The sequence below is a fragment of the Carassius gibelio genome, chromosome B4 (genome assembly GCF_023724105.1).
Source record: "Carassius gibelio isolate Cgi1373 ecotype wild population from Czech Republic chromosome B4, carGib1.2-hapl.c, whole genome shotgun sequence".
Lineage (NCBI taxonomy): Eukaryota > Metazoa > Chordata > Actinopteri > Cypriniformes > Cyprinidae > Carassius > Carassius gibelio.
In genome coordinates this window covers 15,921,573-15,936,470 of record NC_068399.1, presented here as the reverse complement: position 1 = coordinate 15,936,470, position 14,898 = coordinate 15,921,573, and the positions used below count along the sequence as shown (strand labels likewise).

At 37.7% G+C, this 14,898-nt stretch overlaps 1 protein-coding gene across 1 annotated transcript in view; it reads right to left on the bottom strand.

The window, feature by feature from the left end:
• The window catches only part of LOC127956930 (staphylococcal nuclease domain-containing protein 1), a 152,018-nt gene that overhangs the window by 116,024 nt on the left and 21,096 nt on the right, over positions 1–14,898 (bottom strand). The window contains exon 11 of the mRNA XM_052555244.1: positions 6,254–6,355. Coding sequence (XP_052411204.1) covers positions 6,254–6,355 — 102 coding nt within the window. The remainder of the gene's footprint in view (positions 1–6,253; positions 6,356–14,898) is intronic.

The following is a 14,898-nucleotide window of genomic DNA, read 5'->3' as shown; positions in this document are numbered from 1 at the left end:
CAACACATCAAACTCTGAATTTAATATATTTGTACAGGATTGCAAATCAAGCGAAAAGCTGGCTGTAAAGGGGAAAAAAATGGATTACAGGCCTTTCAGGGTGGACAAATTGTGTTAGGGCATCTAGCAAGGGGTTTGGTGTGTGCGTGTGTGTACAAGCATGACTGTGGGCTACTTTCCAAGGTCACCCTGAGTCAGTGTGAATCATGTCAGGCTAGACGATATATCTCCCCAGAGGAAGCCAAACCAAACATGGAAACTGTTTATCATGAAGCGAGAAAGAGGCGGGGACCGGTAACCATTTCACTTGATGGCGACGGAGGTAAGCAGAAGGGAAGAGGATAACTAAAGCTGATTATTTCACGCCAAACTGCTCCAGGTTAAGAAATCAACTCCATTTGTGTCAAACTCTCACCGAGGTCATCGGATCACCCCGAAGGGGGCATCGCAATGAGGATCTTCTTGTTAGCTCGGAGCAAATAAGAAGCCGCGTTGAGATATTCAGAGATAGGAGACTGTGAGCTGGCCAATTTCGTTCAATCAGTTCAGAGCAAACAGAGGGTTGGAAGCTAATCTGAAATAGTAAGCCGGATCTCCCATCTGTCTTGACACGCAGGGGGGAAGATCAGTCATTAATCGGGATGGCACCAATAACAGCCCAAGGACGAAGACTTCACCTGACCGAATGCCACACCCATGGCCTCTGGGAACGGGAGGATTGATTACATCCGGTAACAGAATGGATGAGCATAATGCATTAGTGCACGTGTGTAAAGTTTCTCACAGAAATGAGGCATGTGCCAAAGCACTTACCACCTGTCAAGAGACTGATGAGAGTGAACCGTATGCTCAGGACCAATCAATTTCAGTGTGTATCTCTAAAATAAAGCAGTGTCCTAGTAAACTTGGAGAAGAATACTTATGTAAATTCAAGTTAGTCCTGCAATGAGTTGATGGCAAGCACACCAAATGGACACAAGACTACTCTTGCAATGCTTTAGCAAACTGGTCAAATTGGTAAGAGTTTCTTTATGTTGAACACAAAAGAAGATATTCTAAAGAATGCTGGTAATCAAACAGTTGATGGTCCCCTACTCTGGAGGGCAATGGGGACCAACAACTGTTTGGTGATTCTAAATTCCTCAAAATATCTTCATTTTATCTAATTTTTTGCATTTATTGTTATAGGATTGTGTAGAGGAAACTGGAAGCAAAGTGGGAGTGAGAGAGGGGGCGGGATGGTTCTCAAGCCAGGATTCGAACTTGGGACGCCCGTAGCGCAACAGCGCAGTGCCCACAAGGGTTTCAGCACCAAGATATCTTGCGTTCAACATAAGAAAGAAATGTATGCAGGTTTGGAATGACATGAGTGTGAGTAATTGACAAATATTTCATTTTTGGGTGTACTATTTCTTTAACAGTTTAAAGGTGGTACTCCCATTTAGACATGTTTTGCAGTACTGATCCTTATGATATAATGGAAATGTAGATTTATGAAAACATGACAAAGAGCATGCAACTGCCTATCAAAATGAAATCTTGAAATAAGACTATTTACATGGCAAAATAAAGTTCCATGCTTTGAACTAATTCCTAAAGTTGTATGTAAAGTTGTAAATTCCATTTGTCCCTCCGATACATTCTCATCAAAATGAAAATGTAACTCAGTCTAATGGACATAATGGAAGTTCATTAGGTGGGGGAATCCTGTGGACACTCATTTTCTTACCCCAGGAGTTTAGCGTTTCATCAACAAATAAAACACGATTGCATTTTCATCCCCTCCACTTCTACTCTCCAGTTCTCTCTTAGAAAGGCACAGACAGCTCCGCACCATTGGGCAGGAGTAATGAGCTTGTTTGAATGACAACATGCCCTTCTTAAGAAACAAAGCGCAAGCGATTCCCGCTTGTTCAGAAGAGCAAATGTGCTTATGAAGAAAAAGAAAATGAATGAGCGAGAGAAAGAAGAGGCCCATTTGGGAAGCAGATGACAGATTAAATGGGCTTTTAGAGTCATGTCTGAATGGAAAGATCTGACTGAAAGGACAACAGCAATGGAGGGTTTTAGAAAAGCCCAGACAGAACCAGTAAGAAGAGAATGCCAAAGACAGAAATGCTGCTAATGGTGAAGCATCCGTCAAAACATAGACAGGTCCACTGAAATGTCTCGGGGAAATGTAGAAAGATTGAGCTGGTGCATGTACAGCAAGGATGCTTTCACACTTGGTTTGACTGCTTTGTCCAAACCAGAGATGGAATTCACTGCCCGCCCAACTGGCCTTTTTTCACATTGTACATCTGGGTTCAAACAGTGGCATGTGTGAATCATCAACGCGATAACGACTGTGAGTAATTAGATAATTAGTCAGGAAGAGAAGACTCCCTGTTCATGTTTTCAACAGTATTTATAACCTAAATTTACACAAAATAATGTGCGTTTGTCTGCCACAGATGTATTGCATGAAATGCAATGTGAACTGCACTCCAAACGCAAATGATCTGGAGACAAGCAGGTATAACAGTGTGCATGAGTGGGAGCACACAAAGGCACAAATACACTAGTTTCCATTCATACCAACCGTGAATATTCAGAAGACGTTTAAAAAAATAAAAAATACTCTGCCATCAATGCCAATTGTGGATAAAATGAGTCCATTCTTAATAATAACAAAAAAGATATAGCAATAATTTGATAAATATGGTAATTATTTTTAAACTGTCAGATTATTGTTATTGCTTTTATTACAGTTATATTTGTTGTAATAGCATCATTATACAATGCATTTATTAATTTGATCTACTAGTTTATTATTATTATTATTATTATTATTATTATTATTGTTGTTGTTGTTTTATGTGAGCTAGTTATTAAATTAACAATACAATTATCATTAAAAATACAATTGTTTGTTAATAATAATAATAATAATAATAAACTTCATTTTATTATACATTATAATTATTGATTTGTTACTGTTATCAAAACAATGCAATTACCACTAACAATACAATTGTTTATTATGATTATTATTATTATGTTTATTATTATGATTATTATGATTATTATTATTATTATTGTTATTATTATTGTTATGTTTATTATTATGATTATGATAATTATTACTACTATTATTATGTAGGGGCGAGGACAATTCCAAATTTGGATCACAAACTGAAGGTCTAGTGTGCAAACATCTTCAGCATACATGTGCATCTCTGATTTGTGCACAGCCAAACCTGCTCTTTGCAAGCTTAAGTCCCAGTGAGAGGAGTCTAATGCAGTCAGGGTAGGTGTAGTCATGAAACTCTGTAATACATATTTCATGGATTAAAAGTGAGCTGCTAGTCTCACACGACACTGTAATTCCCTCTAAAGCAGAAGTAGAGGGAAAAGATGAATGAAGTCTGCACAGCTCTACCGCAGCAGCCTCAATGTGCATAAGGGTAACATGTGAAAACTCAGCATATCTTCCATATAAACTAACAAACTAAAACAAAGCAGCACATACCTGCATAAATACAGACATCAAACGCTTGACACTGACATTCCACTCAGTCTCTGCCTCTTGTTAACACCTCACATACACACACACACACAAGAACGCTCACACCCACAGAACAGGAGGCACTTTGAGCGGGGCAGGATTATCCAAACGTGCTCTTTCCTGATAAGTGGATTAATGCAACATTTTCATTTGACTTTTTTGCTGAGGCAGAGACCCTCTACAGAGGCGCTACTTAGAAAGTTAGCCAAATCTAGCTTTGGATTATGTCACCGGGAAGTTCTGTTTCAATACCGAGGAGGAGGAAATGCACTTCTCCACAGATTTTCCTCCATTAGCCACTGCTAGTGAATGCCACTCATTCTCTCCATCCTTTCAAAAGAAGCAACCCGATCTGAAATGGACGCCACGCTTCAGAGCTGCGGCTCACCGGGGCTTGAGGAGCTTCTCTACCTCCATTCCTTTGATCTTGTCTTGCTGATTGTGCCGCTGAACTCTGATATTGATCACATACTCGCAGAGATACAATGGGAGTTGACCTGAACCTCTTCTGGGACCTCTTTTTAAAGACTACCGTCATGATAGAGCGACAGAAGATGGATGCAACCTCAAATCCACCAGAATCAGTTCAAGCTCTTCCACTAATACTCTGGAAACAAAAGTCAAGTACTACTTACCCTTTGTGACCAGCTGGGATGCAGCCTGTAAAGAACGAATGGCATCTTAAATGCAAAATCAAAAGGTTCTGGGCATGAAAAAGTCCCTTCTGCCCTGATCTGGCAGAAATTAGTCATTAGATTTGTACGGTTTCAGCAACAAAACAATCGGTCTTTAATGATGTCTCTATTTTATAGTTATGAACTTCTATAATTGCCCAGATTTTATTTCTCTTTTAAACAGTTGGAACATTTAAGATTTTTCACAGCAGTTGCCAGGGCAGCAGGAGAGATGCTAAAACATGCCGTGCCTCAGTACAAGGCCTCACACTCACACCATATTGTGTCCTAGCAACAACTTAAGAAATCTGATGACAGGCTGCTAGCTGCATTTAAAAATGTAATCAAAATTAATTTATGTAACTAATGTGTCAAGCCAGCATTCACAACTGCAATGCGTTTCAATGACCACTGCTTTAACTTTTGCATTTGGTCCACATCAATATGGAATATCTGGCTACAAAAACAAAAGAACACTTCCTGCACAGAAATATTTAGATGCTACTTTTGACTCTGAAGATTGAAGATGATTAATACGATGCACTACTAATTTATGTCAGAGCACTTCTGTGACACTTAATGAGCCAAAATTGGATCCTCAAGATGATTGCTGCAGTCTTGCGCTGGATAAATTCCGAATGAATTCAAACATTCCCACACTGTTTGCATTAATATGCAAACAGGCATCTTATCACGCGGAGCGTTGTATAAATCCAGCTATCTGTTGACTACCGCTGAGTGCATACACGGGAAATGCAAACTCTGATCTGAGATTAAACTCGTTGCTTTCCATTTCCCGTCTCTAGTGTCAAATATTCGCATGCTTCCAGGTCAGTGAACCAGACAAAAAAGCAGCAGCAATAAAATATTGGTTTCTAAAGCAGCCTCACGTTCATACAAGGATGAGATAAAGCTGCATTAGTAATCCATGCATCTGGTGATCATTTATGAGAAAACGTCTGTGTGTGAGGAAGTGTGCCATCATATTTCTTTGGTGTTAAATCAAATGGGCCTCGAAGTATGGGCTTTTCATTATTCTGCACATAAACAGTGAATTGTTTGGGTGTGAAAAGTCTTGAACAGACAATAAAGCGCAGCTATACAATCCACCCATTATGCTTTAACAATTCCCAATATGACAATTTTCAGAACATCCCACAAGTTTATACCCTGCTGTCCCAATTAAAACTGCAAACAACTTCTGATGCCAAGTATTTCAATATTTGTTATGAGTGACACAGATGGAAGCACTTCATATTTTACATTTACTCCTGAAATCACCCAAAGTATTTTCAAAATACACATTCAATCATCTGTGCAGAATCCAGTGACTTCATGAACGAACAACTTTTGTTCAAGGTTAAATGTTAAACCATATATATACTAACATTTGTTTATTCATGTTCATTCCTAACATTCATTTAAAATGTACATGAAAATTATATTTGCATTTTTGTATTATAAAATTAACTAGTCGAATATTTAATGTAAATCCAAATGATAAAATATAAAATATTTCTCCGTGATCTTTCATCAAATTGTAAACTGGAAAATACTTCATCAGCAGAAGCCCTTTTTGATTTTAAAAGAGATATTTTTTTTTATTATCCAAGTAATTCTCAATGAAAAGAAATTTCTTTTTTAATTTTGGGACATTATAAAGATGTAATAACTAATATATTGTTGGGAATAAGTGTAGAAATTCTACTGTATGCCTTCTACAATATGCGCATATTTGTGTTAAAATCATCTGAACATTTCTCATGTATAAGCTTTGTGCTGTGAATTTTTTTGTTTTCCTTAGAAAAAAATAAAGAAAAAAGGCATTTGTTCCTCTGTGAATAAAGTCGCTCAGCTCAAGGTCTGTGTGGTCAATGTATGCAATGACTCCAAACAGAATACAGAAACACAGAGAAAGAAAAGAACTCTGCATTCATATGAAATGGACAGAAAAACATATGAAAAGAAAACTTTTACAGAAAGACTAATGACAGAAAGTCTGTTTGTGTGAGAATGTCACGAAGTCGCTCACCTTCTTGCCAATGAGCTTCTTTCTCAAGAATTCCCGTGCCTCAAACATGTATGGAATGTCATAGAGTGGACGGAAACGCTTGTCTTTGTCCTTGTTCTTCTCCTACAGAATCAGACAGAAGAGGGGAAAAGAGAAAGAGAGAAAAGTCAATATCACATAACAAATGAAAAATAGCCTTCTGTCCCAAACAGGCACAACATTTAATCACTTCCTCAGAGTCTAATATGACTTCCTTCCAAAATGAGGTTCGAAGCTTCCTGTCTTCCACCCCCTCACCTCTCTTTTCAATTTTACCATTCTCTTAAAACCTAATATCCTTCCTTTTCCCACACAGCCATGCTAATGTGTCAGGATTGGGAGATGACACGTCTCATTGTCTCGGATCTATTGGTGTTCCAGGCATGTGACTCCACATACGAAATGCTCTCACTGTCATACGTTGAAACACTAGAAATAGAACCTCATTTACATTTTTCATAAGAAAGGAAAAAGGGTTCTTATTTTCCCAGAGTATGCTCAATATTCCAGACTCCCATATCCCAGCTGAGGCCACCACAGTATGAATAACCCACAATGGTAAATTCAGAAAAACTCTACCTAAAATAGAAAGTAAAATTTGATTTTGTGTTGCGGGGAGGAACGCTGAAAAAAATCACTCCGTCTTTTCAGTGAATCAGTAGATTAAATTACCAAACTCAGTCTGATTCGCTCATGATTCAGACTGATTCAGTTCTAAAGAGTCAATGATCATGTCGGAGCCACTCTATCTGAAATGGAAAATAAATGTCTTATGTTTTGGTAAAGATCACTAAACAAATCACTTAATATTTTCAATGAATAAGTAGATCCAGTTAACAAACCCAGTCTGATTCGCTCATGATTCAGACTGATTCAGTTCTAAAGAGTCAATGATCATGTCTCAGCAGTTAACAGCCTGGACAAGAGACCAATTACTAGGGAATATAGACTCATTTGGGACCCTTGATCACAAAACCAGTCACAAGGGTCAATTTCTTGAAATTATGATTTATACGATTTATCTGAAAACTGAATAAATGAGCTTTCAATTGATGTACGGTTTGTTAAGATAAAACAATATTTGGCCGAGATACAACTATTTGAATATCTGGAATTTGAGGGTACAAAAAATTAAATATTGAGATAATCGCCTTTGAAGCTGTCCAAATTAATTTCTTAGCAATGCATGTTACTAAATCAAAATTTACGTTTTGGTATATTTATGGTGGAAATATTTACAAAAAATCTTCATGGAACATGATCTTTACTTAATAGCCTTATGATTTTTGGTAATTTTGACCCATAAAATATTTTTTGGGCTATTGCTAAAAATATATCCCAGCGACTTAAAGGGGGGGGGTGAAATGCTATTTCATGCATACTGAGTTTTTTACACTGTTAAAGAGTTGGATTCCCATGCTAAACATGGACAAAGTTTCAAAAATTAAGTTGTACGTTTGAACGAGTATTTTTGTTCCCAAAATACTCCTTCCGGTTTGTCACAAGTTTCGGAAAGTTTTTTTTGAGTATGGCTCTGTGTGACGTTAGATGGAGCGGAATTTCCTTATATGAGTCCTAAGGCACTTCTGCCGGAAGAGCGCGCACTCCCGTATAGCGAGGCTGAGCAGCACAGACATTTCACTGATCAGAGCGATTCACTGATCAGAGCGAGAGCGTCGTGAAAAGTCACAAAAGAAGTGTGTTTTTGGTTGCCAGGGCAAGACAACCCTGCACAGATTACCAAAAAAAAACAGCATTAAGGGACCAGTGGATGGAGTTTATTTTTACAGAGCATCAACGGAGTTGTGCAAGTGTTTTTGTTTGTTCCCTGCATTTCGAAGATGCTTGTTCACAAGGCCCAGTTTGACGACGGATTTGCGTATCGTTTATTTCTTAAGGATGATGCAATCCCAAGGAAAAAGGGTCACGATCGTGTGTTGGAACCGCAGGCGGTGAGTAAAACTGCTTCAAATATCTCTGCCTCCTTGTTAGCGCGTCCCCTCCCATGTCGAGACCCAGGTTCGAGCCCCGATCGGAGCGAGTCGTTGTTGCTGCTGCTTTCATTCAGTTTCAGCCTCTGGATCTGATTCTGGATCGTAAATAAACGGCTGAATCTGACTGTAAGCCATGGTTTGTTTTGGATGATGGGTTTTCCCTCACAGTAATGTCACAGCTTCCACATGCTCTCAATGCAAAAGCCTATTCGCGCTCGTGATTCTTTAGCTCCGCCCACACGTCAGGCCTCTAGCTGGTCGTGTTTTTCCGGGAAAAATCGGTACAGACTATCTTTCTTTTATGAATATAATAAAACTAGACTTTTTGGATTTATGAAGGATGCAGTACTACTCCATAGGTACTCAAGATTAACAGGATATTGAGTGAAAACGAGCATTTCACCCCCCCTTTAAGACCAGGGTCACATTTCAGAAAGCTATTGCATGGCATCAAAAGACCTGAAACAATAAGTTTTTATGGTGCTTTATAATGTTTCACATTCATTGTAATTGCATGGAAAAAAAAAAAGTTACCATTAATCAATTCATTTTTTAATTTTCACGAAAAGTGATTATTTTATTTTTTGTTTAACCATCCCATTAAAAATTGGGTGCAGATATTGCTCTTTGGCTACTGACTTTTTTTAGATTTGGCTCAATTCAAGCTACAATGCTTTGATGCTTGAGGGTAAACCATAAGCAAGAGCAGAAATAAACTAGAAATAGACAACTAACAACACAGCAAGGATGAGGCATAGCTTGTGGGAGAGTTGGGAGAGATCGGACCGTTAACCCTAAGGATCAAATCTTACAGCGAATAAAAAGCATATTGACTTAAAAAGCTTAAATCTCAACCATTTTTAAATCCTCACGCTCTGATTCCAGCAAACGTTTATCTGCACTGCAAATAACTCCTCATCAGCGCCCACGTGGTCTGATATTAAGTATGAAATAAAACCGTATCGACCACCCACATTCAAGAGGGAGACGTTGCATTTAATGTGCCAAGACATCTCTTCTGATGGAGGAGCTTTCGGGACAGCTAAAGAACTGTGCGGATGGAATATAATACAGACAGAAACCCCTGACGGTGAATGAGGGGACAACCCATTTTCATTCAGTCTATAAATATCCACAGCAATTCCTTTCCCCTAAGCAAGAAAAGCAGAGGGAGGCCATGCAGTCTTGCGTTAGAGTCTGTTGTTTGTGTAAGTGTAGGTAAGAGTGCAAGCATTTAAGGTTTTGCTAGTCGATCATGTCAGCAAGCGTGTTACACACAAATACAGTAATCTATGCTTTTGTTTCTAATACGAGCATACTAAAACCATATGATATTTAACCCATGTGATAGGATTAAGGTACTAATTGAAGCTGTAGCATGAAAGCTCCATATATCAATGATAAAACACTCCGAATCAAGGAAGGAATTCATCTCATTATGTCCACTAGACAGATATAATGCTGCTGAACAGCGAAATGTCGATTGTCGAGATAAAAAGTCTTTGTCATTGTATTGGGCAAATCAAGTGTGTTCTGTGAAGACATGGCAGGCTGGTTACTGAACCGTGTGAGGAGAAATGAGGATTTCTGCGCCTGGCTGATATGCCAATGTTTGCCTGTTAGTGGCTCTTAAAAAAAAAACATGACAGTTTGGCTGCATGTAATGAATGGTTTCATTCTCCATGATCTAACAGGACAGAACAAGACCCAGTCAGGTATTATAAGCAAAATAATCATGTGTTGATACATGAAGGAACAGTGATAAACTGAGCTATTATTACACTTAGTTCTCTCAATTTAAATTCTGTCATTATTCTAAACCTAATGGTTGTCTTTCAGAAGGTCTGTTTTCAAAATGAAGACTGCGGCTGTTGACCTCCACCATAGTTTTCAAATATCATTTACATCCAACCCAAAGTGTTACGTTAACACTTAGTAGATGGATGAATTCTCACTATTAACTAGTTGCTGATTAGTGATCATATTAACATATTGCCTGTTTATTAAGACACATGCAGCATGACCATAACTACCATACTAATTATTAATAAGCAGCAAGTTAATACGGAGGCAAGATTTGTAGTTTATGTTTTTTTTTTAATGGCAAGAATTGGACCTTAAAATAGTGACTAAAGTTACTAAAAGTTTAAGAATGAATATTTCATGACAAAAAAAAAAAAAAAAACACCATCTTGATAAATATTGGAAAACATTTTAAATATAACTCAAATGTTGCAGGAATGCAATAAACTTTTGTTTAAAACAGTATAAAACTATTTCAGAACTTAAGGAAAGATTTTTTCCTTTTCATTATTTTCCACAACTTATTGACCCTAGCAAAGATATAGAATATATCGCATATCATATGAAATACTTTTTTTGTGTGTGTGTTCTTTTTGGAATTCCAGTCCCCATTTTAAAAAAAAAATACTAATAAGATATTTCTGCTATATTTCCTCTGCTGAGTCCCACTGAAGATAGTCATAAACGTTTGGAACAGAATGAGGGTGAGTAATGATAATTACATTTTTATGAAAGCGCATGTGTGCATGATGTATTATTTAAGAATGGCTTGTCGTTCAACACACCTCAGCTCCTGAACTTTAATCTTACACACACACACCTTTCTCGCATGCATTTCTTTGTCTCATACCTATACGCACCACTCGCATTTTCATTCCTGATTCTCTCTCGCTCTCTTTTTCTCATTAGCCAATCTCATTATCTTCAGGTGATAAATGGCCCAAGGATTGGATGTGACTGAAGCAGAGAGAGAGTGAAGAGTTCTCGCCACCGTCAGGCCTAAGGGTCCTGAGACCTCATAGGAGCTCCTCAATCAGAGAACGACCAATCACACCCTCAGCAAAGACTGCTTAACAGGAAACCAGCCACTGCTTGGCACAGATGTCCAAAATGAACCTGTTAAAGGGATATTTAACCTAATATATATATATATATATATATATATTATGTTATTTTATGATTTACTCATGTCTTTCAAACCTGTATGACTTTCAGAAGACAAAACTTATTCTGAAGAACAACTTTTTTCTTCAACTTTGTTGATATAATACAAGTCCTTTGAATAAAGAAAATGGAATAAAGACATTGGGGCATGTCATTTTCTTTTCTTTTTTTTTTTGGAATTTACCCTTCAACCAAACAAGAGCCTCACTATTTTTTTTTTTTTAAAGAGTTAACAATAACGTTGGGGGAAAAATAACCAGAAATAAAACTGCATTTTGTTTATCTTCATGTTCTAGATGTCATTTTTCACATGCAAATTGTTAATTAGGCGTACCCTTTTAGACTTCCGTTTGACTGACTTTAATGGCAGATAATACTCACAGAATATCACTTAAGTAAAAGATGTTTTTGCACTTCAAGCAATTGAGCAGTTGAATAATTAAATGAGTGACACCTTATTAAGGAAGAACATTAGTGCTACATATTGAATGCCATTTTCTGGATTTATGTAAAAACAACTAAAACTGGTTTTATGCCTAAATCTTATGTTTATCACAATGCATTCATCAAATATTCAATTTTCGACTTTCATCTTGTGCAGACGAGCTGATGTTTTTCAGTGGTAATTAACATCATGTTACAGATGCTTAGTTTGTATTTAGCTCATATGCATTCTTGTAAGCAACCTTGCCAAACCTTGTAAGTAAAACCTTAGAAAAGATGAAGCTGTTCTATTTAGCTATAGTAGATGCAGGAAAAGCAGAGGTCTAAATTTAAACATGATTCAAACCTCTCTTAGTCCTCAAGGATTATGGACATTTAATGATGCAAAAAAGAAAAAGAAAAAAAAAGTAGCAATTGGTAAGTAACGATTAATGACTGGTGCATGTCAAGAGCATAACTGATGGGAAACCTTTCAGCCTCTCGCAAAAGATCACATTAAGTCTCGCACAACAGCCTGGAATAAAGTATTACGACCCTCAGCATCAGTCATGAAAGTTGCAATGAGCAATTATACTCATACTGCTGCGTCACAGATGCCTTAGAACAATAATCGCCATTTAAGTCTGAAATTACAATGCCCTCTTAAAATAAATCAGCAGTGACGAACAACAGTGACGCATGGAGAAACGAAATGATAAAAAAAAGAAATGGAGGACACCGGGCGAGGGCAAGAGACACAAAGAAGGGGAGGAACAAATCATTGGGATGATCTTTGGAAGCAGAGGCATCAAATTAAATATGGTTAATATTTTCAATATATACTATTTGAACATTTTATACCATTTAAAATTTACTATAATATAACTACAAATATAATACATATAAGGGGTGTGCAGTGATGCCATTATTTGTATCTGTATTTGTATCTGTAACAATCTATTCATATCTCTATTCGGATAAAAACCGAAGTAGGCGGAGCTTGAACCAGAACTTCGTACACTTATAGTTGATAAGACCGTTATGGTTTTAGAGACTTTTTTTTTTCATAGTTATCACTGAACAAATATGCAGTGTTTAACTAAAAATTTAATGATTATAAAAATGTACATATCTTCTAACAGTCGAAGCTGCAGTCGAGCGCGAGTTTCGAGTCCGATTTTGGGGACCTTTCGTGATCCATAAATATGTAAATATCTTCTAATTAAAATAGTAAAGGTTCATACGCGGTTAAGAAATATGAAAATCGATATAAGTAATTTCCAGGAAATGCATAGAAAAAGGCAAGTGCAACACTGCCATTTCATTTGCGCTTATTTCATTTATAAAATTTACACTAATTTACTTAACACACTTGCTACTGCATTGTAATATTAGAGGTTTATGTAAATCAACATGATTTCCTTTGGCTCACCAGTTCCTGCTCAGTTTAAAAAAAAAAAAAAAAAAAAAAAAAATAGGCTACTGATTATACAGTATTTTGGTTTAATATTTTTATTTTAAAGGTTTTGAGGCTTGTGGCACCTCATGTCTGACCTTGCCTAGGGCACTCACGTGAGTCACGCTTAACTTGTATTGAACCCAGAACATTCCATTAAAAGATATAAAATTCTGGTTTACAACATCCATGGGTCATTACTCTCAAATCATTGGAAGGAAGTTCACTAGAATTCCAAGAGTCAAGCGAACCTGAGGCAAAACAGAGTCGTCTGCAAGAAAAAGCCTGACCAACCAAGTGTGAGATGAGCCATGGAACCATACAGTGAACCCCAGACAGAGGCCACAGGACACACTCCCACAAACACATGCCTTCAGCAAACAGGCACAGCAGATACACAAACTACGAAAAGACACAATGTGCCATCAGATGAATTACATGCTGAACATACACACAGCACAAAAACACTGAGCAAGGTGACAGCAAATGACACGGAAGAGTCATTCAATGACTGATACATTATACATTGTTATTTCTGCAGGGAAGATGGGGGGGGTGGTGTTATGGCATCTTCAGCTTTAAACCCAGACATCAACATTTCCCCTGCAGTCCCCTCACACACACACACACACACATTCAGTGGGAGTGAGGATGACTCATTGAGCTGCTGACATAACTCCTCCCCCTCCACATCCTTGTGAGTGCTCCTAAAACGGCTGACACCACCACGCAGCTGGAAATAGCTTGCAATGGTGCAAAAATAAGCCTCCATCTGGTTAAGGGAGTGAGAGGGGGAAATAAATGTGGAAAAGAAACTAGGCATGGCACGTGAAGTCACGTTTCTCTCAAAGGGATAGCTCACCCAATCAAAAATGGTGGGTGTGTCAAAACACCACTGGTTCAATACAAACAAAGGCAAAAAATTACTTAAATTGTGCCTTTACTTTCCATAGTTCTATAGCATTACTTCAAATTACATGGAAAATAGCACATGGAATATGTTAAAAACCAAACCAGTGAGTCCCATTCCTCATTTCAATAGTTGCATTTTTCGCAATTATTGAGTGATTTCAAAAACCCAACTCTAACCATTCTGGATAACTAGTATCAGTGAAAATCTGTCATTTATCGTTTATTTACAAGTTAAAATCTAGATCAACCAATCAGAGATGTTGCTGAATCTCAACTGACTGTTTCAATTGGTTAATATCTTGTATCGTGCTCTGCCACCCACGGTTTTTAACCATAGTAATTATCCCATTTTATTTAGCAAAAAAAAGGTCCCTTAAGCCAAGACTATACGACCCTGCCATGTCGTCAATAATAATCAAGCAATTAAGTAGCCACAGAAAAAAAAAAAACGGGGGTCCCAGCATTAAGCAACAAGAGCGAGAGAAACACTGGACAGCAGCTGTCAGAGTTCATCTTCGTGTTGGTCAACACATCTGGCCCTAAATTCCCCCAAAGTCCTCACAGCGAGCGAGCGACAGAGAGAGAGAGAGAGAGAACAGTACAGACAAACAAACAAACACACACAGATCCTCGGGCTGACCTAAGGTCAGGTTTGTCTCTTTGAGTTGAAGTGATTGTACAGCATGGCGCGGGGACAACAGTTTCACGCCCTGCTATGAACTGAAGAGAGTGTGTTTAAAAATCAGGACGAGAAAGAGTTTGAGAAACCAATGGCTTAAAAGAAGGTAGAACTTTCACACCATGAGAAGACATGATGTGATAAAGCAACAAGCAATAGCAGCTCTCTCATGTTAATGCAAGTTGTTTTGTCCTAA